Source organism: Acipenser ruthenus, chromosome 57, assembly GCF_902713425.1.
Source record: "Acipenser ruthenus chromosome 57, fAciRut3.2 maternal haplotype, whole genome shotgun sequence".
NCBI lineage: Eukaryota > Metazoa > Chordata > Actinopteri > Acipenseriformes > Acipenseridae > Acipenser > Acipenser ruthenus.
Genome location: NC_081245.1, coordinates 4,405,648 through 4,431,753, shown reverse-complemented (window position 1 = coordinate 4,431,753; position 26,106 = coordinate 4,405,648). Strand labels below are relative to the sequence as shown.

The following is a 26,106-nucleotide window of genomic DNA, read 5'->3' as shown; positions in this document are numbered from 1 at the left end:
TTTTTTTCTTTCTGAAATGAGGATTAAGCACAACAACTGTATTCAATATTCCTTATTTTTCTACCAACGCCTCTCATCAAAGCGTTCAATAGGCGCGGCTCTCGCAAAACAATCGATTCGTCCCTCAGGGCCTCCCGCGTTATTTTCTTGGCTGCCTCTTTGAGGAAATGTTCTCCCCGGATAAGTGCGACTCGAGTGGCGGAACAACAGAAAAAAACACATCGCAACAAAGCCCGCGTTAATGAGAAATATACCATGCCAGATGCGAACCGCTCATTAATTACGCATACCTTTCAAATATATATGTTTTTGAATGATTGTACTTTCATTTCTAAGAGTTTCTTGAGAGGCAGCGGCCTTGAAAAACATCGCCTAATTAACTTCTGCTTACAGCTGCGGCCAAAAGTTTTGCATCAACCTCTATGAACTAATCTTGCTTCATGAAGTCGAATGAAACCTGCTGGAATAATTTCACGTTAACATATTACATTTATAAACGCGGTGTAGTTTTCCACAGCCTATTCTTAAAGAAATTACAAATACTCCAATGGCGGGAACTGGGGGTCTGCTGTTTAAATACTAAAAACGTTTCAGGTAAGAAACACTGAAAAGAGGTTTAATTACGTTCAGATGATTAGTGTACGTTGTGAGATATTATTATCCCAGCAAAATTGGCCACGTTGGCCCAGCAATGGCATATCTGGTCCATTCTGGTCCCAAGTCACATTGGCACAGCGATGTGCAAATCCATCTGGGTTCAATATCAAAAACGAAAGCCCTGGGAAAAAAAAAAACGATTTACATAAAACTCAAAAATAGCTAAAAAAACCATAAACACAGAAAAATACCATTAATAAAACCCCCAAAACAGCAGCCCTAATTATAATATGCACAATTGGTATACCCCAGACTGTTAATGCTGTACAGCGGTGCCCAACGTGGTACACGCATGAACCACAGTACAGTTATACTGTCATTGTACGAAAGAACAGACATTAGATCATATTACTGTTCCCATGGTGCCGCAGTTTACACTTGTGTCACAATCACAGTGCACATTTTTATAAAGGTAGAGTGAATTAAGGAACAATTAAGGACACTAGGGAGGTCTAACTGAAGATTAGAGAGGGAGAGAGAGAGAGAGAGAGAGAGAGAGAGAGGAGAGGAGAGGAGAGAGAGAGAGGAGAGAGAGAGGAGAGGAGAGGGAGAGGAGAGAGAGAGAGAGAGAGAGAGATGGGCTTCAGTGAATTACAGAAAAATAATGTAATTTAGGATTTCTTTAGGATTCACACTTTACAGCCGAGCTTGTGACGTCATCCACTTTATTTAACGTCACGGGTCAATAAACCTCTGATCATGATAGTATCATTTTGTTTACAAAAATAATATCAGATTATATTTTTTGACCATAAGATTTTTTTGTTTTCTTTGTACGTCCCAAAAAAACCATTGCTTTTGTTAAGCGATAGTACGCAGGCGCACTGGCTGCTTTGGCAAGAACCAACCGGAACCGGAAGCGTCTGTTGCTATGTTTACAGCAGGAGCCGCTGGAAGAGAGAAAAGTTACGTTTGTTTGTTTTTTTTTAAGCCGTGTAAGTTTTTGAAAAAAAAAAATAAGGAAACGAGTGACTGAGTCTGTTTGGTCTATTTTAATTTATATCTCGCCAGCAGTGTGTGGATTATAGTCTATTATTAACTCGCTAATGCCTTTTAATCGCCTTAACTGTTTCAGCTAAAATCGAGGTGGCGGCGTTAGAAGCGAAAACTAAATTAAACCGAAGCTGCGTTTCTGAAACATTATTTTAACGAAATCCTCCTGAATAATGGACGTCAGCGTCTCCGTGTCGTTCTTTCAAGACGAGCTCGCCTCTACCATCGAGCACGCAGTGAAAGCGGCTGTAGACACCGTCTTGTGCCAAATCACAAAAGTTGTCGGCGGCAAATTCACTGAATTCCGAATGGAAATGGCTGGAAAGGAGAAAGAGAATGAAAGTCTGAAGCTGAGATTGGAAATATCAGAGAGCGAGTTGAAAGCGGTGCGGGAATGCATGAACTCTGGACGCGGGTCACGGTGCAGCAGAGCTGGAGGTGAGTTCATCGTTTGTTTGTTTTTCTCAGAAGGGAGATTTAGTAGTCCTTTGTAAAAGTATGGAGGCAAGGTGAAAATTAATAATAATAATAATAATAATAATAATAAGTGTGTGCAGTCCTGGTTTCACTGGGAGTTTAATAATCAGACACACCTGAGCTTCTTAGCTAGACACACTGGGGGCTGATCACAGTAAAACCTGGACTGGATCACACTGCTGTGCGATAAGCAGGGTTGGGGTCAGTTTCTGTTTTAAAATTCCATTTTTAAAATCCGTTTTCGAATTACCTTGGAATCAATTCCAACCCACGATTGCTCAGAATTTCAATCGGCAGTGTTCTGTTAAAACCAGCGTCTCGCAGTGGCAATAGATCCCTTCAGTTAGTTGTTAGTTAATCAATTAAAACTTCAAATGAAAGCAGTTCAAAAATGTGTGCATTATAAATATCATATGGGAGATACTGAAATTGAAGAAGGAATCTATGAAAAGGACCTAGGAGTTTATGTTGACTCAGAAATGTCTTCATCTAGACAATGTGGGGAAGCTATAAAAAAGGCCAACAAGATGCTTGGATATATTGTGAGAAGTGTTGAATTTAAATCAAGGGAAGTAATGTTAAAACTTTACAATGCATTAGTAAGAGCTCACCTAGAATATTGTGTTCAGTTCTGGTCACCTCGTTACAAAAAGGATATTGCTGCTCTAGAAAGAGTGCAAAGAAGAGCAACCAGAATTATCCCGGGTTTAAAAGGCATGTCGTATGCAGACAGGCTAAAAGAATTGAATCTATTCAGTCTTGAACAAAGAAGACTACGCGGCGATCTGATTCAAGCATTCAAAATCCTGAAAGGTATAGACAATGTCAACCCAAGGGGACTTTATCAACCTGAAAAAAGAAACAAGGAACAGGGGTCACAAATGGAGATTAGATAAAGGGGCATTCAGAACAGAAAATAGGAGGCACTTTTTTCCACAGAGAATTGTGAGGGTCTGGAACCAACTCCCCAGTAATGTTGTTGAAGCTGACACCCTGGGATCCATTAATAATAATAATAATAATAATAATAATAATTTTCACTGGTTTTCTTTGTACAGTGTACTAGCTGTGTTGTGGTGTTTCATGGGCTGTCGTTTTTTCTAGAGTTAAGCGTGTCCCATTCTGTCTATCACAGATCCCAGAAAGAAACGCCTTTCCCCTGAAGCCGTGGAGCAGCCGGAGAGGCCAGCTGTTCACCCTGCAGAGGGACGGGAGTGGGGTTCAAGCCTGGCCCCACATCCTGCTTCTGGGAACGAGAAGACCCAGCCCAGACTGGAATCTGTCCTCATTAAAGAGGAGGACCCCGAAATCCAATCTGTCCTCATTAAAGAGGAGCCTCTTCAATATACCCACATCACTACAGAATATAATAAGCATCCACTTGAGCAGAGGCTGGAATCTAGCCATTGTGAAGATTATCCTCCTGAACAGATCTGCATGAAACCCAATCAGCCTGTCTCTGAAGACACTGGTGCTAGTGTTGGAGAAGAGGGCACTGTGCTGGGGTCCATTCAGAGGAAACATCACCCCCCTCAGGAAAGAGCTGCAGATGGAAAGGAGGAAGGAGTGATGCCGTCCACAAGCAGCACAGCATGTGAGTTGAACCCAGTGCTTCTGCTCATGAAAGCTGCTGAATAATGTTCCACCCCCTCTGTATAGAATGAACTCCCTCAGCTTCATAGAGTCCAGTGAAAGCTGCTGAATAATGTTCCCTTGTTAACATATTGAATTCCACCCCCTCTATATAGAATGAACTCCCTCAGCTTCATAGAGTCCAATGAAAGCTGCTGAATAATGTTCCCTTGTTAACATATTGAATTCCACCCCCTCTATATAGAATGAACTCCCTCAGCTTCATAGAGTCCAATGAAAGCTGCTGAATAATGTTCCCTTGTTAACATATTGAATTCCACCCCCTCTATATAGAATGAACTCCCTCAGCTTCATAGAGTCCAATGAAAGCTGCTGAATAATGCTCCCTTGTTAACATATTGAATTCCACCCCCTCTATATAGAATGAACTCCCTCAGCTTCATAGAGTCCAATGAAAGCTGCTGAATAATGTTCCCTTGTTAACATACTGAATTCCACCCCCTCTATATAGAATGAACTCCCTCAGCTTCATAGAGTCCAGTGAAAGCTGCTGAATAATGTTCCCTTGTTAACATATTGAATTCCACACCGCTTTGTAGTTTTCTAGATAACGAAAAACTGACAAATTAAAAAATGTGACATTTCGAAATCTAACATGAAATACTACTGTACTACTAATATGGCTTCCGGTAGATTATTATTATTATTATTATTATTATTATTATTATTTATTTCTTATCAGACGTCCTTATCCAGGGCGACTTACAATTGTTACAAGATATCACATTATTTTTACATACAATTACCCATTTTTACTGGAGCAATCTAGGTAAAGTACCTTGCTCAAGGGTACAGCAGCAGTGTCTCCTACCAGGGATTAAACCCACGACCCTCCGGTCAAGAGTCCAGAGCCCTGACCACTACTCCACACTGCTGCCCGATATCATTTTGTAGGTTCTTTTAAATGAAAAATCTAAATTATGTTCATGTAGTTTTTTTTTACCAGTCAGGGGTGTCCCATCGCTCACAGTCACTGAACGACTTCAGGGTCCTGATGGAGGTTTGATTGGTTCACAGGTCCAGCTTTGAAGAGCATACATTCACTACAGCTGTTTCAACAAGTTTGACACAACGAATTTCAGACGCACTTTTTAAACAACGTCTTTCTCTCAAAAATAGTCTTAAATTCAATTACAGTACAGTGAAGCCTGTATTAAAAATCTCCAACGCGACTCCAGGAGTACGCAAGCAGCAACGTGACGTGTAACGAGGTGACCAGAACTGAACACAATATTCTAGGTGAGGTCTTACTAATGCATTGTAAAATTTTAACATGACTTCCCTTGATTTCAGTTCAACACTTCTCACAATATATCCGAGCATCTCGTTGGCCTTTTTTTATAGCTTCCCCACATTGTCTAGATGAAGACATATCTGAGTCAACATGAACTCCTAGGTCTTTTTCATAGATCCCTTCTTCAATTTCAGTATCTCCCAGCAGGTTTCACTGGACTTTATGAAGCAAAATTAGTTCGCTCTATAGGGTGGTGATTCAAAACCTTTAGCCATGGCTGGAGGTGGGACTGGCTGACGAGATCATGTGGTCACATGGTTTCAGTAGGGGGTGTGTGGCGAGGTAAAGCGATCTTATGCTAAAATTCGACCTCCCAACCACCAGGGGGGCTGTGAGCCAACCTTGCTGCCCCCAACAAAGATGGCGACCGCTCTTTTGGGACTTCCGCCCAAAAGCCGGAACTTCCGCGTCACGCCCTTTCTGTTGAAAGCCTCAAGGTTGGCTCACAGCCCCCCTGGTGGTTGGGAGGTCGAATTTTAGCATAAGATCGCTTTACCTCGTCCTATGCAAAAGAAGTGACCAAGAATCTTTTTTTCTGCTTCTCAATTAGATGCAGGAGAGTCCACTTCATCCCTCCTCTGGGCGGTCGCTTCAGGTGGCAGTCGACAGCTTCGGATACAAAGCAAGACGACAACGCAAGAGGCGCAGGAATCCATGGCTGCGTCTCTCCCAGACAGCCGCGTGCGTCCCCCGCTCTTGGGGTCGACGGAGACCGGACGCTCTGTGTGCGTCGGCGACCCTGAAACCCCGTGCAACGCGATGAGCAGAAGGGATCCCGACGTACAAATTCAAACCGGAAAGAGGCCGACTCCCTGTCCTGAGTGTGGAAAGAGTTTCTCCGACTCGGGGAATCTTAAACAGCACCGGAGAATCCACACGGGAGAGAAACCGTACCGCTGCACGGAGTGCGGGAAAAGCTTCAGCGAGCTGGGGAACCTTAAACAGCACCAGAGAATCCACACGGGAGAGAAACCCTATCACTGCACTGAATGCGGGAAGAGCTTCACGCATTCAAATTCTTTGAAAATTCACGAGCGTGCCCACACCGGGCACACCCGCTACATCTGTGACGAGTGTGGAAAGAGCTTCAGTCAGTTCGAGCATCTGAAAGTCCACAGGAGGATCCACACTGGAGAGAAACCCTACCAGTGCCCGGACTGTGGGAAGAGGTTCCGCCATTCCGGAGTGCTGAAAAAACACCAGCGGATTCACACGGGAGAGAAACCCTATCACTGTACCGAGTGCGGGATGAGATTCAGCCGGGTAGACTACCTGAAAGCACATCAGAGGCTTCACGCCTAAGAGAAACCTACCGAATGAAGAGTTGATCAGAGACTGAACAGGACCCGAGTCCAGAAACGCATCAGAATACCCGCGAGACTGCCACTGAAAGCTGGGATGATTATTATTGAATAATTATTTCTTAGCAGACGCCCTTATCCAGGGCGACTTACAATTGTTACAAGATATCTACATACAATTCCCCATTTATACAGTTTGGTTTTTACTGGAGCAATCTAGGTAAAGTACCTTGCTCAAGAGTACAGCAGCAGTGTCCCCCCACCTGGGATTGAACCCACGACCCTCCGGTCAAGAGTCCAGAGCCCTAACCACTACCCCACACTTACATAGCACCTCTCGCGATAAATCCGCTCAAATCGCTTTACAGATAAACGTCCAAAACAAGTAAAAAGATAAATTCACATTGATAACGTTTTAAAATACAGCTGCTAAATTATTTAAAAAATGTGTTATTAATCTTAATTTAAAAGCAACAAGAAATGGGGCCTTCCCTCAGGAATCGTGAGCCGCCTTCGCTCTCTTGAGTCCGTGGAGTCCAGAGCAAACTCTCATCCTGTAATCTAAGACAGTGAGGGCTGAGCAGAGATACAGGGGAGCGAGGCCATTTTTAAAAGCGTTAGAAATTCGAAGCAGGACCTTTAAAATCGATCCTAAACCGTACAGGAAACCAGTGCAAGGCTGCCAGCACAGAGGTAACGTGGTCATATATACTGAACAGCTACTGCATTATTGAAATGTCTTCCATCAGTTAAATGACAAGATTATGTCATTTAAGGGAGGCTGTGTGGTCCAGTGGTTAAAGAAAAGGGCTTGTAACCAGGAGGTCCCCGGTTCGAATCCCACCTCAGCCACTGACTCATTGTTTGACCCTGAGCAAGTCACTTAACCTCCGTCTTTCGGGTGAGACGTAGTTGTAAGTGACTCTGCAGCTGATGCATAGTTCACACACCCTAGTCTCTGTAAGTTGCCTTGGATAAAGGCGTCCGCTAAATAAACAGATAATGATAATAATAAGATTATTAATAAATCACACTACCTTGTGTCCGTTTTGATCGATCTCAGTTGATGGGAAAAACGCTGCAGTAATCCATTGAATAATTCAACAAGTAAATCACTTCTGGTCCATCTTGGGCAAAAGCAGCATGATTTATTTACAGTTGGCAGCCCTCCATCTTAGCGTCCCGTTCTTGCGTCGTGTTTAGAAACAGGTCTCCAGGGGCTTTGCTTTTTAAAGAGGCTCGCGGCGTGTTTCCCGTCCGCCCCAAACTTCTGGAGAAAGCTACACTACCACAAGTTGTGTTTCTTGAAACAGTACTCTGAATTACAATTTAGAAATTCAAACGTCAGTGAATTGTTCTGTAGGCATTCGCTAGGTCCTTCGAAACCTCGCTTCGTTTCGCTCTCGTCGGCGATGAGGTCATCGCTGTGGGAAGGGAGACCTGTGATTGGCTAAAACACGCAAAAGGGGAGGGGAGCCACCCTAGTGGAGGCAAGCCAGCTGATGAAATGGAGGAATATGATTGGTTAATAACTACAAAGGGGACAATGGTGTAAAAGCTGTATTTTGTATTTATTTTGAGTAGGCAGCGGCAAATCTAATTGAGAAAACTACAAATCTGGCCAACAGTTTAGCATCACCTAGAATTTTAGGATCGAGACATTAATAATAATAATAATAATAATAATAATAATAATAATAATAATAATAAAATATATGAACATCATTTTGATCTTTTCTTTGATATCATGTAATCAGAAATACTTTTGGCCAGAGCTGTGGGTCCTAATAATATGGCCAGGAATTTTTCTATGTCAGTAGCTCTCTCGTTGCTTTCGTTAATTATTAGTTTTTCTTGTTGGTGTGTTTCTGTTGTGTTCTGTGTTCACATTTGTTGTGTAGTTTAATGTGAAGTGTTGTAGTTAAAATGTGTGATTTTTTTTAAATATTTATTTTACTGTGTCTGTCTTTATGATTTATTAAAGCAGTACTTTATACCTTTTCGATTTTAAGCAAAGTTTTACCTACCAGTGTTTAATATCCTGTTGTGTTTGCATCGCCCAAGTTTCTAAAAGCATTTCAGGAAACTACTTTTGAATGAGAAATGGTTCTAGAAGTGATAGACAGCATCGCTTCACACAGACCATAAGTAGATGTTTAATTATGAAAAAAAAAAAACAGCTGTAGAATTATTGGTCATTTATTTTTGTTAAACAATAAAAAAAAATGCAAACAGAAACGTGTGTTTATTTAATTTATTTATTTTGGTTTTTAATAAGAATGCAGGCGAAGACTCCAGAACAGCAGGAGCTACCACTGCTTCAGAAAGTTGAATGAAACCTGTTGAATAATGTAAGATTACATTACATTGCCTCAATCCTAAAATTCTAGGGGATGCTAAATTTTTGGCCATAGCTGTACATTGTAGTTATTATTATTTATTTCTTAGCAGAGGCCCTTATCCAGGGCGACTTACAATTGTTACAACATATCACATTATTTTTACATACAATTCCCCATTTATACAGTTGGGTTTTTACTGGAGCAATCTAGGTAAAGTACCTTGCTCAAGGGTACAGCAGCAGTGTCCCCCACCTGGGATTGAACCCACGACCCTCCGGTCAAGAGTCCAGAGCCCTGACCACTACTCCACACTGCTGAAACGTTCTCCAGCTGCCCTGAAGTTTGTCAAAACTACATCAGGAAACCCCTTGGGGAAAATCCGGTCTGGTTTACACTGGAGACGCCAGCGCGGACTCTAACGATGAGGAAGATGGCGGGGTCGATGAAGGTTACAGACGTGTTGCGAGATCGCTGCGCTCCAGCGCAGCTGCGAGGTGAGGGAGTGTTTTCAACTCAAACCAAACCCGGGACACACAGGAACAAGGAATTGATCAAGTGGGGGAACCACGAGGTTCAAATCCCAGCTCGGCCACTGACTCACTGTGTGTGTGTGTGACCCTGAGCGAGTCACTTCACCTCCTTGTGCTCCGTCCTTCAGGATGAGACGTCAAACAAACGAGCTCCTATTGGAAGTCACTCTGCAGCAGCCACTGACTCCCTGTGTGTGTGTGTGTGTGTGTGTGTGACCCTGAGCGAGTCACTTCACCTCCTTGTGCTCCGTCCTTCGGATGAGATGTCAAACAAACGAGCTCCTATAGGAAGTGACTCTGCAGCAGCCACTGACTCACTGTGTGTGCATGTGTGTGTGTGTGTGTGTGTGACCCTGAGCAAGTCACTTCACCTCCTTGTGCTCCGTCCATCGGATGAGACGTCAAACAAACGAGCTCCTATTGGAAGTGACTCTGCAGCAGCCACTGACTCACTGTGTGTGTGTGTGTGTGTGACCCTGAGCAAGTCACTTCACCTCCTTGTGCTCCGTCCTTTGGATGAGATGTAAAACAAATGACAATAATAATAATAATAATAATAATAATAATAAGTTTAGATACAGTTTCAAATGCAGAGTTGAGAAGGTGCAGCTTCAGATGGGCTCAGTCAGGCTCTGTGTGTTGTTGTTTCATCTTTAGCTAAGCGATCATTGTGAGCTTGCATCCTGTTTTGTGACTGGAACAACAGGAAGTCCATAGTGAGCACACACACACACACACACAGAGGTAAGATTAAATTCACACTTTCAATAATAAAATCTGTTATCTTAATAAATTATAATACCTTAAAACAAGTAACTGGTGGTTTTGCACGGAATTCCGGTAGTCCGGTGATGATGTCACTGCTTTGTGATGCCTCGTCATCTGGCAGCTGGTTTAGAGTCTCTGCTGCAGCCAGGATAGACACGTTGATGATGTCACTGCATTGTGACGTCAAGGAATAATTGTACACTTGAATTCCGTAACCTCACCGTCAGCAGCAGCAGGACTCCGCCCTGGAAATACGTTCATGGAAATGTGCGTTCAAGTCACGGGAGGTTTAAGGTGGTTACATTTTCAAATGGCCAAAAACGTTTTGCATCACCCTGTATAGTTAATTAAGTTTGCATTACAAAGCCGAATGAAACCTGCTGAATAATTTTACCTTCACGTATTGAATTTCAATCTGCAGTAGAAAAAACCGACAACAATTGGAAAATGTGACTTTTCAAAATCTAATAGACTACTGGACTGCTATTATGGCTTCCGTTTTACGTCTTAGCGACTTCTGTCTTTTTTTGTCGTGGGCATTCCCGCTTCTTTCGGCTCAGGGATTTCTGAAGTACAATATGTTCAGAATGCGAGGAAAAACACGACTAAAACTCCAGTGGACGGTATTTCTGCGGTTAAATCGGGTCCTGTGCCTTTAAGTGACGTCACGTAATCCTCCGCGCGTTGCCCAGCGACGCGGGCTCTCGCGGGAGTTGGGTGTGTTTTTCGCTGTCGGAGAAGGAGGTGAAGATTTTGTTCTCCCGCCTCACGACGACGGCGGCGGCGGCGGCTCGAAGTCTGGATATCTTTTAGACATGTACGAGTACAGCGTCGACCGCCGTTTAATATTAAAATAAGTAACCGAGGATTTCAAATTTAAAGCCTTCGGGGTGAACGGTTTGGTGTTGCGGGGTCGTTAAGGGGAGCGAGGTGTTGGTTCATGGCAACCGTCGCATGGCAACCGCCGCGTGACTCGGTGAATAGCATTTGTAATATTGTATTAAAAACCCGAATTTAATTTAAATACATTTTGAATACTTTTTTTTTTTTTTTTTTTTTTACCTTACACACAACCAATAAGGTCGTTGTTTTGTTGGTTTTAAGGCGTATTAATAACGTGTGTTAATATAGAAGGCGAAATTTGCCATGGCAACGGAGCTACAGACAGACAAAATATTCATTTTTTAAACTCTGTGGAAAGTCGTACATTATTCTTTATAAATATATTATCTCCAGTGCTAAGTTTTTCTATAAAGCAGTACGTGGTAGCTGTTTTTGCCTTTACAAATAACATTATTATTATTATTATTATTATTATTATTATTATTATTATTATTATTATTATTATTATTATAACTTTTTAAACAGAAATACAGTTTACTAGATTAGAAACCGAGTTTTATATTCAATGTTTCATTATTGTTTATGGTATGTGTGTTCTCTAAGCAGCAACATGTTTGCAATATTTTTTATTAGTAATTTTGTTTCATGAAGAAAAATCTACACAGAAAGGCAACGGCTTGCACGTTGTTTGCGTAGCGGCGTGCCGTTATGACGCGCTAAGAGCGTGACGTCACGTTCCCACGGCAACGAGGCCTGTGTCTCTCCACGATGTTTTCACCCGAGTACGATCGTAGCTTACTGTACCAATTAATATAAACATTCATAATGGTACTCTGATCAAGGTTTGATATTTCTGTAGCTATAATAATAATAATAATAATAAGGCAGTCGTTTGTTTAGATTGGTGATCGATAAGCTCGTTGCTAAGGAAACGACCGGTTGGCTTTCCTCGCGTATGCAGTAATTAACACTTTACCTTGTTTTAATAACACTACAGTAGCAAGACTGGTTGAAAATAAACAAACTGTTTTGTGTGTGCTTGCTGGATTTAATTATTTCCATCTGAATTTCTTTATTAATATTGGCGGTTGGCTTTAAAGTCAGCTGATGTACAGTGTAGTTTGAACAGTATTTTAAATATATGTGCACTTATAATACATGACAAAGAAACCGTGATCCAGTTACCATTTAAAAAAATCCAATTCACCAGAAACGGTGTGTTTTTCATATACACTGCACGGCTCGCTTGGGGGTTTGATACAGCACCCTCAAACTAGGTCTCCTGGAACCAGCTTTCAAGGCAATATATATTAGGTAAGAATCTGGAATTATTATGTACTCGAAGAACCACTTTCGTTTTGTTTCAGGTCTGGCACAGGGGATAAGAAGCTTGGGTCCAGTTTGAGAAGAAGTCGCTCTGTGGAAGACCTGGACTGGAGTGTGAGGGAGAGGAGACGCTCTGTGGAAGACCTGGACTGGAGTGTGAGGGAGAGGAGCTGCTCTGTGGAAGACCTGGACTGGAGTGTGAGGGAGAGGAGGAGACGCTCTGTGGAAGACCTGGACTGGAGTGTGAGGAGGAGGAGACGCTCTGTGGAAGACCTGGACTGGAGTGTGAGGGAGAGGAGACGCTCTGTGGAAGACCTGGACTGGAGTGTGAGGGAGAGGAGCTGCTCTGTGGAAGACCTGGACTGGAGTGTGAGGGAGAGGAGGAGACGCTCTGTGGAAGACCTGGACTGGAGTGTGAGGAGGAGGAGACGCTCTGTGGAAGACCTGGACTGGAGTGTGAGGGAGAGGAGACGCTCTGTGGAAGACCTGGACTGGAGTGTGAGGGAGAGGAGACGCTCTGTGGAAGACCTGGACTGGAGTGTGAGGGAGAGGAGGAGTCGCTCTGTGGAAAACCTGGACTGGAGTGTGAGGGAGAGGAGTCGCTCTGTAGAAGACCTGGACTGGAGTGTGAGGGAGAGGAGGAACCACTCTGTGGAAGACCTGGACTGGAGTGTGAGGAAGAGGAGTCGCTCTGTGGAAGACCTGGACTGGAGCTGTGCTTTCGGAGAGGTGGAGGAGAGTCTGATTAAAGGCAGTGCAGTCCTACTCAGCAAACCGGACCCTGAACCAGCAGAGGCTGTATCTGTTATAAAAGGTAGGTTTACATTGGGGACTTGACAACATCCCAAATAAAGAAACCAGAGTTCCAGCTGTGGAGGCGGAACGGAATTCCTCAGAAACCCCACAGACTCCCAGCGACTCGCCGTCTCCTGCAGCCTGCGTCGTCATCAGAATTCTCAGAAACAGGCTGCTGAAGTGACATGAAATATACAGAACAGCTGTCACATTCACAGATCTTTTTTTTTTGACTCCTTCTTCTGTCCTGTGTGTGTCCCTAGCACCCCAGCCCCAGCTGGACAGCAGCAGTGGGGACATTGAGTCTGGGCAAAGCTACATGGATGAGAGCCTGGACAGTGAACCAGAGGGTGAGTGTGTGATCAGTGTATGGATGAGAGCCTGGACTGAACCAAGGGTGAGTGTGTGATCAGTGTATGGATGAGAGCCTGGACTGAACCAGAGGGTGAGTGTGTGATCAGTGTATGGATGAGAGCCTGTACTGAACCGGAGGGTGAGTGTGTGATCAGTGTATGGATGAGAGCCTGCACTGAACCAGAGGGTGAGTGTGTGATCAGTGTATGGATGAGAGCCTGTACTGAAATACAAAATACTTTTCAGGGTAAGTTTCTCTTTACCCTTATTTTGTTTAGCAGTATGCTAAACTACGTTGTATGGCATGTTTGTAACTTGAAACAGAAGTGCAGTAATAATAATAGTATTTAACTGAGGTTTGTAATAAAATGTAGAAATTGTATGCGTTTCTAAAATGCAGGAAAGTGTAGCGCAAACTCTGCGCTTTTTTTAACCCGGCTGGGGGGGGGTGTGTGTGTGTGTGTCTCACTAACATAACTTCTCTGTTTCCTCTGTCAGCCCTGCAGTGGGACAGTCTGACTGACAGCAGCCCTGTGAACAGCAGCTCCTGTACTGAGGAAGATTTACTGAACTCCACCTTTGAGGCCTGTGATACAGACAACACAGGTACACACCTGACTATACCTGCCTGTATTATACACTGCTGTCTGTCCTGTGATACACACAGCACAGACACACACCTGACTATACCTGTCTGTATTATACACTGCTGTCTGGCCTGTGATACACACAGCACAGACACACACCTGACTATACCTGTCTGTATTATACACTGCTGTCTGTCCTGTGATACACACAGCACAGACACACACCTGACTATACCTGTCTGTATTATACACTGCTGTCTGGCCTGTGATACACACAGCACAGACACACACCTGACTATACCTGTCTGTATTATACACTGCTGTCTGTCCTGTGATACACACAGCACAGGTACACACCTGACTATACCTGTCTGTATTATACACTGCTGTCTGTCCTGTGATACACACAGCACAGGCACACACCTGACTATACCTGTCTGTATTATACACTGCTGTCTGTCCTGTGATACACACAGCACAGGCACACACCTGACTATACCTGTCTGTATTATACACTGCTGTCTGTCCTGTGATACACACAGCACAGACACACACCTGACTATACCTGTCTGTATTATACAGTGCTGTCTGTCCTGTGATACACACAGCACAGGCACACACCTGACTATACCTGTCTGTATTATACACTGCTGTCTGTCCTGTGATACACACAGCACAGGCACACACCTGACTATACCTGTCTGTATTATACACTGCTGTCTGTCCTGTGATACACACAGCACAGGCACACACCTGACTATACCTGCCTGTATTATACACTGCTGTCTGTCCTGTGATACACACAGCACAGGCACACACCTGACTATACCTGTCTGTATTATACACTGCTGTCTGTCCTGTGATACACACAGCACAGACACACACCTGACTATACCTGTCTGTATTATACACTGCTGTCTGTCCTGTGATACACACAGCACAGGCACACACCTGACTATACCTGTCTGTATTATACACTGCTGTCTGTCCTGTGATACACACAGCACAGGCACACACCTGACTATACCTGTCTGTATTATACACTGCTGTCTGTCCTGTGATACACACAGCACAGACACACACCTGACTATACCTGTCTGTATTATTCTGAGGTTGGGTGAGCGCGGATCAGATTGTGGAGTACCTGCAGGCAGTGACCGGGCAGCCCCGAGATGAAGGACCCCTCCGGGTGCTGCACAGGGTTCTGGACCCCGAACAGTCGGGCCAGGCTGTGGATCAGAACACCTTCCTGTGTGTGATGAAGGGCTGGGTTGCGGAGGTCAGAGAGGACGGGTATGTGTTAGGTATACAGCGCCTTTCACACACAATTATCTTTATCTTTATTTATATGGCAGATGCCTTTATCCCAGGCGACTCACGCAGGTGTTACAGGGCAGCACAGGGTTACAATGCAAGCTTCATATTTAAATACAGTGTAGTTTACACAGAATACAAGATAATACAAAGAAACATATACAGCAACAAAACCAGGGAGAGGACCCAGCTCTAGCATGTGCTGGCTGCACTGAACAGAACTATAAAGCATTTTCAACCTAGAAATCTCTGTCTGTGTCAACTTCATGTGTTTTATTGCATTGTGAACCGGCGCAAAGGGGAAATGCATTCATGTGTTTTTTGTGTAAAAGAGAAAGGATAAAAAAGACGTTATTATCTGAAATCAAATTTATAGAAATAGAATAATCTAGCTAGAAAAAAATACATCAAAGTCATCTCCCCCCCCCCCCCCCCCCCCCCCACTACTACCTCTAGTTTAATGAAAATTGATTTGAGTTTGTTTCAAGGACTAGGGCTCGGACCGGAGGTTTGAGGACTCGAATTCAAGTTTGCTGGTCTGTAATGGGATTCTTCTCTTTTATCCCTCCAGATCAGAGATGAGGGAGAGCGATGAAGTGGAGTTTATCGAAACTGTCTCCCTTCTTCACCCGGGTAAGTTAAAAAAAATCTCTGTGCGGTTTTTATTCAGTGGGTCTGTTTGCCGGAAGTTACAATTGCACACCAATCCCCATCCACAAGAATACAGCTGTGAGCAAACGTTTTACACCCTGTAGAATGAACTCCCTCAGCTTCATAGAGTCCAATGAAAGCTGCTGAATAATGTTCCCTTGTTAACATATTGAATTCCACCCCCTCTATATAGAATGAACTCCCTCAGCTTCATAGAGTCCAATGAAAGCTGCTGAATAATGTTCCCTTGTTAACATATTGAATTCCACACCCTCTATACAGAATGAACTCCCTCAGCTTCATAGAGTCCAATGAAAGCTGCTGAATAATGTTCCCTTGTTAACATATTGAATTCCACCCCCTCTATATAGAATGAACTCCCTCAGCTTCATAGAGTCCAATGAAAGCTGCTGAATAATGTTCCCTTGTTAACATATTGAATTCCACCCCCTCTATATAGAATGAACTCCCTCAGCTTCACAGAGTCCAGTGAATCAGTTTTTTCTGTAGGGTGGTCATGTCAATCCACAGCGGTGATCCATTGTGACGTGGGTTCAATGCTGGCCTTGTGTTCTGCCCCAGGAAAGAAGACAGGGGGCAGCACTGCTCAGCTGGAGGGCTATGGGGGCGATACCAGCAGGGTGACTGTGTGAGTAGCAAAGCCAGAGTCATCACGACAGCTCTGTGTGTCTGTGTGTGTGTGTCTGTGTGTGTGTGTGTGTGTCTGTCTGTCTGTCTGTCTGTGTGTCTGTCTGTGTGTGTGTCTGTATCTGTGTGTGTGTGTGTGTGTCTGTCTGTGTCTGTGTGTCTGTCTGTGTGTGTGTCTGTCTGTCTATCTGTGTGTGTGTTTGTGTCTATCTGTGTGTCTGTCTGTGTGTCTGTGTGTGTGTCTGTCTGTGTCTGTGTGTGTGTGTGTGTGTCTGTCTGTGTCTGTGTGTGTGTGTGTGTCTGTCTGTCTGTGTGTGTGTGTGTGTGTGTCTGTCTGTGTGTCTGTGTGTGTGTGTGTGTGTGTGTATTGATATCACTTTGGATGCACAGTAATTGTTTGGAGTTTCTTGTTGTATTGTTATTTTATTGAGTCTGGTGTGTTCAGGTCTCTCTTTGTATTATTATGATTATTTTTAGTATTTATTTCTTAGTGCTGCACTATTGAGATGTACCTGTGCCTCGGGGCACACAGTGAAGAAACTAAACTATAAACTATAAACTAAACTAAACTAAACTAAACTGAACTCTCTCCGTCTCTCCCCTCTCTCTCCCCCTCTCCCTCTCTCTCTGTCTCCTCTCTCCCCTCTCTCTCTGTCTCCTCTCTCTCCCCTCTCTCTTTCTCTCCCTCTTTCCTTTCTCCTCTCTCTCCCTCTCCCTCTCTCTCCCTCCCTCTCCCTCTCCCTCTCCCTCTCCCTCTCTCCCTCTCCGTCTCTTTCTCCCTCTCTCCCTCTCTGTCTCTTTCTCCCTCTCCCTCTCTCCCTCCCTCTCCCTCTCTCCCTCTTTCCCTCTCCGTCTCTTTCTCTCTCTCTCCCTCTCCCTCTCCCTCTCCCTCTCCCTCTCCTCTCCCTCTCTCCCTCTTTCCCTCTCCGTCTCTTTCTCTCCCTCTCCCTCTCCTCTCCTCTCTCCTCTCCTCACACTGTCTCCATAGTGAGCCCGCAGACCTGCTCAGCTCCATCGAAGGCCTTGAGTTTACAAACAGGAGGCTGATTGAGAGGAATGAGACGCTGCAGAGAGCTGTGGAGGGGTCTGAGGAAACGAGCAGCCATCTGAATGAAGAGATCTCCCTCCTGCAACAGCAGCTGAGGATGTGAGACACGGACACTGAGACGCACACACACACACACACACACACACACACACTGATTGAGAGGAATGAGACGCTGCAGAGAGCTGTGGAGGGGTCTGAGGAAACGAGCAGCCATCTGAATGAAGAGATCTCCCTCCTGCAACAGCAGCTGAGGATGTGAGACACGGACACTGAGACGCACACACACACACACACACACACACACACACACTGAGACCCACACAGACACACACTGAGACCCCCCCACCACACACACATACACACACACACACACTGAGACACACACTGACACACACACACACACACTTGGAGGGGTGTTTTGGTATTTTGTAGTTGAAAGCGCTCAGAGGGATGTTTTGTAGCTCTGACCCTGTGACTGTGACGACTCTGTCTGTTCCCCTCAGCTCCCAGCATGCACTGCAGCAGGCGAGGAGCGTTTCTGAGGAGCTGGAGGAGCTGAAGGGAGCCGCCAAGGCGCTGGAGGAGACCAACAGCCACATGAGACGCCACACAAAACAGCTGGTGAGAGCTGGGCTGGCCTGGGCGGGGTTGGGCTGGGCTGGGCTGGGCTGGGCTGGGCTGGGCTGGGCTGGCCTGGCCTGGGTTGGGCTGGGCGGGGTTGGGCTGGGCTGGGCTGGGCTGGACTGGGCTGGGCTGGGCTGGGCGGGGTTGGGCTGGGCTGGGCTGTGCTGGGCTGGGCTGGGCCGGGCTGGGCTGCTTTATGTGACTATGCAAGCTATTCCAAGCCAGCCGTCTCATGTTATAATTCTTGAACGGACGATGCAATGCTTCTAACTGCTCTTGCTTGGCCTGCGTTCCAGCACTGAGCCTGGCTGGTGTTTCACAGAGGCGTGTAAGTTAGTTTCTTTTCCCTGTTTTGAAATGCTGTGCTTCCCATCAACAGGAGAGAGAGCAGCAGGCAATGACTGTGGAGACGAGGTGTCGACAGGAGGAGGTGAAACCAAAAACACACACATTTATTACCTTCAAATAGCTTTTTATTTGCAGTGCCAGTGAAGGGTGTGTCTGTGTGTGTGTGTGTGTGTCTGTCTCTGTGTCTGTGTGTGTGTCTGTGTCTGTCTGTGTGTGTGTGTGTGTGTGTCTGTGTGTCTGTGTGTGTGTGTCTGTCTGTGTGTGTGTCTGTGTGTGTGTCTGTGTGTGTGTGGGTCTGTGTGTGTGTGTCTGTCTGTGTGTCTGTGTGTGTGTCTGTGTCTTTGTGTGTGTGTGTGTGTGTGTGTGTGTCTGTCTGTCCCTCTGTCTGTCTGCCTGTCTGTCCCTCTGTCTATCTGCCTGTCTGTCTGTCCCTCTGTCTGTCTGTCTGTGTGTGTGTCTGCCTGCCTGTCTGTCTGTCTGTCTAGGTATGCATTGTAAAGCACAGAGCGGTATGATAAAGCTTATTAAAAACATGGCAAACCAGGGTAAACAATGGCAAATGCATAAAACCATGGGAAACACATGATAAAACAAATAGCATGGCATTGCTTTAATAAGGGGTCCTGAAAACAATGCATTAAAAACAACGCTTCCCGCTTGCTTCTCCTGTCAGAGCGTGCGTCTGGCAGCAGAGAGAGACACACTGAGGTGGAGGGTGGAGCAGCTGACTGAGGACAAAGCAGAGCTCAAGGTAACCCTGCTGAGAACGCCCGTCCCACGGGAGGCTGCGGGGCGCCGTGGTTAAAGAAAAGGGCTTGTCCCCGCTTCAAATCCAGGCTCACTCACTGCGCGTGACCCTGAGCAAGTCCCGGAACCTCCTTGTGCTCCGCGGGTGAGACTCTGTACTAAGTGACTCAGATAGGACGTGTTTTGTTAGCTAGGATTGCTGTAATGGAACTAGCAAAGGTATATATGCAGAAACGAAGTGAGAAACCTCATAAACTCTGCAGACGATGCTGATTGTACCTGTTATTCCAACAGGCCTCCAGGTCTGTCAGTGCTTGTGTCATGTTCCATCTCTTCTCAGATTCTGCTTGATGAAGTGGAGGACACACTCTCCAGCAAGGATGCTGTCATTACAGAGGTAAACCCATTCTACAATAATAATGCACCAGGCTTTTATAGAAAGCCTTGTTTTATAATTACAGATTTATTTAACATCATGTAATCAAAGAAATGATACCGCCAAAAACACTTCTGCACCGGAATAGCAGTACAGTACTGTTTCATGTTAGATGAGATTGGAAAACTACAAAGTGGTGTGTGATTCAGCAAGGTAAGGCTATTCAGCAGCTTTCGTTCCACTTCATGAAGCGAGGCGAGTTCATTCTATAGGGGAGTGTAAAACTTTAGTGTTGGTATTAATAAGGGGTAATAAAATTTCAAATCAAGCGAACATGATCGTATCAAACCATGTGTGGGTTCAGGACCTCCAGTTTGATACAGCAAGCGTTTTTTTATCAGTAAAATCTTTTAGAAACTGTCAAACAAAAACATCACAGTGAGACTTTTTCCAAAGCCTCGCCTCTTTAATGAACTCCGACTCTGTGAAGGAGACAAAAACATCAACAAAAAACTAGCAGCGAACAGCCAGTCTCTGCGTTTCAGTGGCAGTGTGTTTGTAGCTGCAGTAATATGGCAGGAATCCCGAGATTTCTCAGGGGTTCTGATATTGAATTCACAGCCCAGGAGTGGAGTTTGTCTCACTGATATGCTTGTTGTCTTTTGCCTCACAGAGAGGGAGAGAGACAGAAAGACTTCAGCAGAGCATAGAGGAATACGTCTCCCTTATTCAGGTAGCAGTCACGGACCCTCGCTTGAGAAATAACTGGGTCTAGAACAAAGCAGGGTTATGATTTCGTGAGAATCGTGACAGGGAGTCGACTTCGTTAACCATAACTAATACTGTTAGCACAGCAGGACCAGAGGACAGTGTGGAGATGAAGTGGAGACTCGGGACAGAGGGAAGGGTTAGGGTTAGGAGACAGAGAGACAGAGAGGAGGGGATGGAAAGGACGTGTTGTTGAGGCAGAATCACTGAGATCCATCAGCTGCTGAGAGATGTGATGGGTCGAACGCCGTAGACAACGTTGCATCTCGATTCACCTTTAATAACAGCGATAACTTTTCCATGAATAACGGCCCGTTTCAAGGTGTTTGAGCTTTACCTCTTTGCCTGTCCAATTCCTGAATTCTTTCTTTTTTTGGTTTGGTTTCCACAAGGAGCTGAAGGCAGAGATAAGCAGACTTCAGGACCAGCTGACTCAGAGTTATAATGATCTGACAGCGTGAGTAATCCGTGCGGGGTTTCTGGGAGTTTGACCTGCAGCTGTGGCCAAAAGTGTTGCCTGCTGAATTGATAGGGTTTAATACTGTGTGTGTGGGTGTGTGTGTGTACAGCAGACTCTATGAAGCTGAGGGAGTTCATTCTATATAGAGGGTGTGGAATTCAATGTGTTAACAAGGGAACATTATTCAGCAGCTTTCATTGGACTCTATGAAGCTGAGGGAGTTCATTCTATACAGAGGGGGTGGAATTCAATATGTTAACAAGGGAACATTATTCAGCAGCTTTCATTGGACTCTATGAAGCTGAGGGAGTTCATTCTATATAGAGGGTGTGAAATTCAATATGTTAACAAGGGAACATTATTCAGCAGCTTTCATTGGACTCTATGAAGCTGAGGGAGTTCATTCTATATAGAGGGGGTGGAATTCAGTATGTTAACAAGGGAACGTTATTCAGCAGCTTTCATTGGACTCTATGAAGCAAGTTAATTCAATAGGAGGGGAGGGGGGGGGGTGTGACATGTTTGTCCACAGCTGTAGATATGAGATCGCTGCTGCTGCTGCTGCTGTTGTTGTTCAGTTGCAGCCCACAGGAATCCCTTCTGGTGTGCAGCTCTCTGCCCTGGAGAGACAGGACTGAGGGCTCCCTGCCCTGGAGAGACAGGACTGAGAGCTCCCTGCCCTGGAGAGACAGGACTGAGGGCTCCCTGCCCTGGAGAGACAGGACTGAGAGCTCCCTGCAGCTAGAGATACAGGACGTGCACAAGGTACATCGCTGTCTATTCAAATGCCTCCAGGTGAGGACCATGTGTAACTATCAGTATTAATGCAAGTGTAAAAATATTCTAAACAGGATTATTGATCTCTTAGAAATACAGAAATCAAACCTGACCGAGGCAATCCCAGAATACATGTGGCCTCCTGACCCCTTCCTGACCCCGCTGTTCTTTCACACACAGACACACACACGCACACACACCCCCTGACACACACACACCCCCTGACACAGACACGCACACACACTGACACGCACAGGCGCACACACACACACTGACACACACATGCATACACACACTGACACACACACACACCCCCTGACACACACACACCCCCTGACACAGACACGCACACACACTGACACGCACAGGCGCACACACACACACTGACACACACATGCATACACACACTGACACACACACACACACCCTGACACACACACACTGACACACACACACACGCGCACACACACACACGCGCACACGCACACACTGACACACACACACGCTGACACACACACACGCACACACACCCCCTGACACACACACACCCCCTGACACAGACACGCACACACACTGACACGCACGCACGCACACACACACAGGCGCACACACACACACTGACACACACATGCATACACACACACACACTGACACACACACACACTGACACACACACGCACACACACACACACACACACAGTATGAGAAGTGAGTGGACAGGCTGACCCCTCCTGACCTGGCTGCTGTTTCAGGACACACACACAGTCGGCTCTTCACTCCCCACCCCTCTCTGTGGGATGCTGGTTAACGAGTTTAATGCGAAGGGGCCCTCGCTGCTCAGGAACCCAGGTCTGGAAAACAACTTCCTGCAGCAGTCTGGAGAGCAGGTGAGGGGTCGATAAGAGGCAGCCCAAATCTACGGGTAACAGCTCCTAGGAAAGGGAGTTCCTTCTATATAGAGGGTGTGGAATTCAATATGTTAACAAGGGAACATTATTCAGCAGCTTTCATTGGACTCTATGAAGCTGAGGGAGTTCATTCTATATAGAGGGGGTGGAATTCAATATGTTAACAAGGGAACATTATTCAGCAGCTTTCATTGGACTCTATGAAGCTGAGGGAGTTCATTCTATATAGAGGGGGTGGAATTCAATATGTTAACAAGGGAACATTATTCAGCAGCTTTCATTGGACTCTATGAAGCTGAGGGAGTTCATTCTATATAGAGGGGGTGGAATTCAATATGTTAACAAGGGAACATTATTCAGCAGCTTTCATTGAACTCTATGAAGCTGAGGGAGTTCATTCTATATAGAGGGGGTGGAATTCAATATGTTAACAAGGGAACATTATTCAGCAGCTTTCATTGGACTCTATGAAGCTGAGGGAGTTCATTCTATATAGAGGGGGTGGAATTCAATATGTTAACAAGGGAACATTATTCAGCAGCTTTCATTGGACTTTATGATTCAAAATAATGCAGTATTATTATCTGCACTGTAAACTACACTGTATTTAAATATGAATCTTGCATTGTAACCCTGTACTGTGATGCCTGTGTGAGTCGCCTTGGATAAAGACGTCTGCCAAATAAATAATAATACTGCTGGCTTTCTATACTTTTTTGGTGGGCAGGATCTGCTGAGAGGAGAGTCGAGAGCCCAGGAGGGGGGGAGTTCGATTCAGAGCATCCCGTCTGAGGAGCGGGGCGGTCGAAACCACAGAGAGGTTCAGACGACCAGCTCCTCAACACAGACCGTCCCGGAGGTAAAACTGGAAGAGAAGCCACTCCATCTCCACACGACCGAAACAGGAGCTTCTGATATTCAGCTGTTCTTTGAGAATTCAACAGGAGACGGGGCTGCTCTCGTTGTAAATGTCCTTGTGCTCTCTCTCTCTCTCTCGCAGGACCCTGCTGATCCTCAGAGCCCTGTGACTGCTGACTGGTAAGACTGCGCGCTTTCTGCTTACTCACGTGGTAAAGCAGCACAATTATTATTATCTCTGGTTTATATTCCTGTGTTTCTTATCGCTCCTCAGGTCTGAGATGCAGTTGGTTCCTGTGGTCCGGTCTCTGGTTTATATTCCTGTGTTTCTTGTCTCTGCTCCTCAGGTCTGAGATGCAGTTGGTTCCTGTGGTCCGGTCTCTGGTTTATATTCCTGTGTTTCTTGTTGCTGCTCCTCAGGTCTGAGATGCAGTTGGTTCCTGTGGTCCGGTCTCTGGTTTATATTCCTGTGTTTCTTGTCTCTGCTCCTCAGGTCTGAGATGCAGTTGGTTCCTGTGGTCCGGTCTCTGGTTTATATTCCTGTGTTTCTTGTCTCTGCTCCTCAGGTCTGAGATGCAGTTGGTTCCTGTGGTCCGGTCTCTGGTTTATATTCCTGTGTTTCTTGTCGCTGCTCCTCAGGTCTGAGATGCAGTTGGTTCCTGTGGTCCGGTCTCTGGTTTATATTCCTGTGTTTCTTGTCTCTGCTCCTCAGGTCTGAGATGCAGTTGGTTCCTGTGGTCCGGTCTCTGGTTTATATTCCTGTGTTTCTTGTCTCTGCTCCTCAGGTCTGAGATGCAGTTGGTTCCTGTGGTCCGGTCTCTGGTTTATATTCCTGTGTTTCTTATCGCTCCTCAGGTCTGAGATGCAGTTGGTTCCTGTGGTCCGGTCTCTGGTTTATATTCCTGTGTTTCTTGTCTCTGCTCCTCAGGTCTGAGATGCAGTTGGTTCCTGTGGTCCGGTCTCTGGTTTATATTCCTGTGTTTCTTGTCTCTGCTCCTCAGGTCTGAGATGCAGTTGGTCCCTGTGGTCCGGTCTCTGGTTTATATTCCTGTGTTTCTTGTTGCTGCTCCTCAGGTCTGAGATGCAGTTGGTCCCTGTGGTCCGGTCTCTGGTTTATATTCCTGTGTTTCTTGTCTCTGCTCCTCAGGTCTGAGATGCAGTTGGTTCCTGTGGTCCGGTCTCTGGTTTATATTCCTGTGTTTCTTGTCTCTGCTCCTCAGGTCTGAGATGCAGTTGGTTCCTGTGGTCCGGTCTCTGGTTTATATTCCTGTGTTTCTTGTTGCTGCTCCTCAGGTCTGAGATGCAGTTGGTTCCTGTGGTCCGGTCTCTGGTTCCCGTCTCCAGGCAGCTGGTCCAGTTCAGGAGAACCACCCAGGGCAACAGGCTGTGAGTGCAGACCACTCAGTGGCTGTGTATAATGCAGTGGCTGTGTATCTCATGTACAGTGCAGTGTATAATGCAGTGGCTGTGTGTCTCATGTACAGTGCAGTGTATAATGCAGTGGCTGTGTATCTCATGTACAGTGCAGTGTATAATGCAGTGGCTGTGTATCTCATGTACAGTGCAGTGTATAATGCAGTGGCTGTGTATCACTCCTCTCCTCTCTGTCTCCCTGCAGCTCAGAGCAGGGGCGCCTCCTCCCCCTCTCAGCCAGGTCGTGTCTCTCCTGCATCGGGCTGGCTTGTGCCATCCTCCTGGTCTCTCTCTGCAGCCTCCTGTACCAGAGCGCTCAGCACAGCTTCAACCCGGCTGCCAACTCCCCCCTGGCATCCCTCTGGCATCTCATTATACAGACCCTGAGACCCCACATCACACTGAGGCATCTCAGCCCCCCTCCTATCTGACTGCAGCTCGAACCACTAGAGCCAGCCTCCCTCCCTCCCAGTCCCTCCTCAGCTCTAACCACTAGAGCCAGCCTCCCTCCCTCCGTCCCAGTCCCTCCTCAGCTCGAACCACTAGAGCCAGCCTCCCTCCCTCCCAGTCCCTCATCAGCTCGAACCACTAGAGCCAGCCTCCCTCCCTCCCAGTCCCTCCTCAGCTCGAACCACTAGAGCCAGCCTCCCTCCCTCCCAGTCCCTCCTCAGCTCTAACCACTAGAGCCAGCCTCCCTCCCTCCCTCCCAGTCCCTCCTCAGCTCTAACCACTAGAGCCAGCCTCCCTCCCTCCCTCCCAGTCCCTCCTCAGCTCTAACCACTAGAGCCAGCCTCCCTCCCTCCCAGTCTCTCCTCAGCTCTAACCACTAAAGCCTCCCTCCCTCCCTCCCAGTCCCTCCTCAGCTCTAACCACTAGAGCCAGCCTCCCTCCCTCCCTCCCAGTCCCTCCTCAGCTCTAACCACTAGAGCCTCCCTCCCTCCTTCCCAGTCTCTCCTCAGCTCTAACCACTAGAGCCTCCCTCCCTCCCTCCCTCCCAGTCCCTCCTCAGCTCGAACCACTAGAGCCAGCCTCCCTCCCTCCCAGTCCCTCCTCAGCTCTAACCACTAGAGCCAGCCTCCCTCCCTCCCAGTCCCTCCTCAGCTCTAACCACTAGAGCCAGCCTCCCTCCCAGTCCCTCCTCAGCTCGAACCACTAGAGCCAGCCTCCCTCCCTCCCTCCCAGTCCCTCCTCAGCTCTAACCACTAGAGCCAGCCTCCCTCCCTCCCAGTCCCTCCTCAGCTCGAAC

General features: G+C 46.2%; 3 protein-coding genes across 3 annotated transcripts; all 3 read left to right on the top strand.

Moving 5' to 3' along the window:
• The first annotated feature begins 1,538 nt into the window (after positions 1-1,538).
• Positions 1,539-8,631, top strand: LOC117967236 (zinc finger and SCAN domain-containing protein 31-like). Its single transcript, XM_059017764.1, has 3 exons — positions 1,539-2,088; positions 3,263-3,721; positions 5,625-8,631. The coding sequence occupies exons 1-3, from the start codon at positions 1,824-1,826 to the stop codon at positions 6,374-6,376; spliced, it is 1,476 nt and encodes a 491-aa protein (XP_058873747.1). The 5' UTR covers positions 1,539-1,823; the 3' UTR covers positions 6,377-8,631.
• A 507-nt stretch (positions 8,632-9,138) lies between these two features.
• On the top strand, positions 9,139-17,684 carry LOC131724789 (uncharacterized). Its single transcript, XM_059017543.1, has 9 exons — positions 9,139-9,211; positions 10,757-10,832; positions 12,226-12,998; positions 13,243-13,329; positions 13,832-13,939; positions 15,033-15,213; positions 15,806-15,867; positions 16,468-16,534; positions 17,522-17,684. The coding sequence occupies exons 1-9, from the start codon at positions 9,139-9,141 to the stop codon at positions 17,682-17,684; spliced, it is 1,590 nt and encodes a 529-aa protein (XP_058873526.1).
• Positions 17,685-17,738: 54 nt separating this feature from the next.
• On the top strand, positions 17,739-25,663 carry LOC117970188 (protein KASH5-like). The gene is made up of 13 exons (XM_059017852.1): positions 17,739-17,836; positions 18,085-18,202; positions 18,585-18,635; positions 19,227-19,304; positions 19,641-19,697; positions 20,350-20,409; positions 20,837-20,901; positions 21,483-21,669; positions 22,434-22,568; positions 23,317-23,448; positions 23,590-23,627; positions 24,741-24,833; positions 25,066-25,663. The coding sequence occupies exons 2-13, from the start codon at positions 18,179-18,181 to the stop codon at positions 25,289-25,291; spliced, it is 1,146 nt and encodes a 381-aa protein (XP_058873835.1). The 5' UTR covers positions 17,739-17,836; positions 18,085-18,178; the 3' UTR covers positions 25,292-25,663.
• The last annotated feature ends 443 nt before the right edge of the window (positions 25,664-26,106 follow it).

What these genes read in the sequence shown, in the direction of transcription:
- LOC131724789 (XM_059017543.1), top strand. Translation starts at nt 9,139, where the DNA reads ATGAGGAAGATGGCGGGGTCGATGAAGGTTACAGACGTGTTGCGAGAT. An exon ending in CGCTCCAGCGCAGCTGCGAG is followed by an intron (nt 9,212 to 10,756) that starts GTGAGGGAGTGT and finishes CTGTCGGAGAAG; the next exon opens with GAGGTGAAGATTTTGTTCTC. An exon ending in GGCTGTATCTGTTATAAAAG is followed by an intron (nt 12,999 to 13,242) that starts GTAGGTTTACAT and finishes GTGTGTCCCTAG; the next exon opens with CACCCCAGCCCCAGCTGGAC.
- LOC117970188 (XM_059017852.1), top strand. Translation starts at nt 18,179, where the DNA reads ATGAGACGCCACACAAAACAGCTG. An exon ending in AGATACAGGACGTGCACAAG is followed by an intron (nt 21,670 to 22,433) that starts GTACATCGCTGT and finishes CTGCTGTTTCAG; the next exon opens with GACACACACACAGTCGGCTC. An exon ending in AGCCCTGTGACTGCTGACTG is followed by an intron (nt 23,628 to 24,740) that starts GTAAGACTGCGC and finishes GCTGCTCCTCAG; the next exon opens with GTCTGAGATGCAGTTGGTTC.
- LOC117967236 (XM_059017764.1), top strand. Translation starts at nt 1,824, where the DNA reads ATGGACGTCAGCGTCTCCGTGTCGTTCTTTCAAGACGAGCTCGCCTCT. An exon ending in ACGGTGCAGCAGAGCTGGAG is followed by an intron (nt 2,089 to 3,262) that starts GTGAGTTCATCG and finishes TGTCTATCACAG; the next exon opens with ATCCCAGAAAGAAACGCCTT. An exon ending in GTCCACAAGCAGCACAGCAT is followed by an intron (nt 3,722 to 5,624) that starts GTGAGTTGAACC and finishes CTTCTCAATTAG; the next exon opens with ATGCAGGAGAGTCCACTTCA.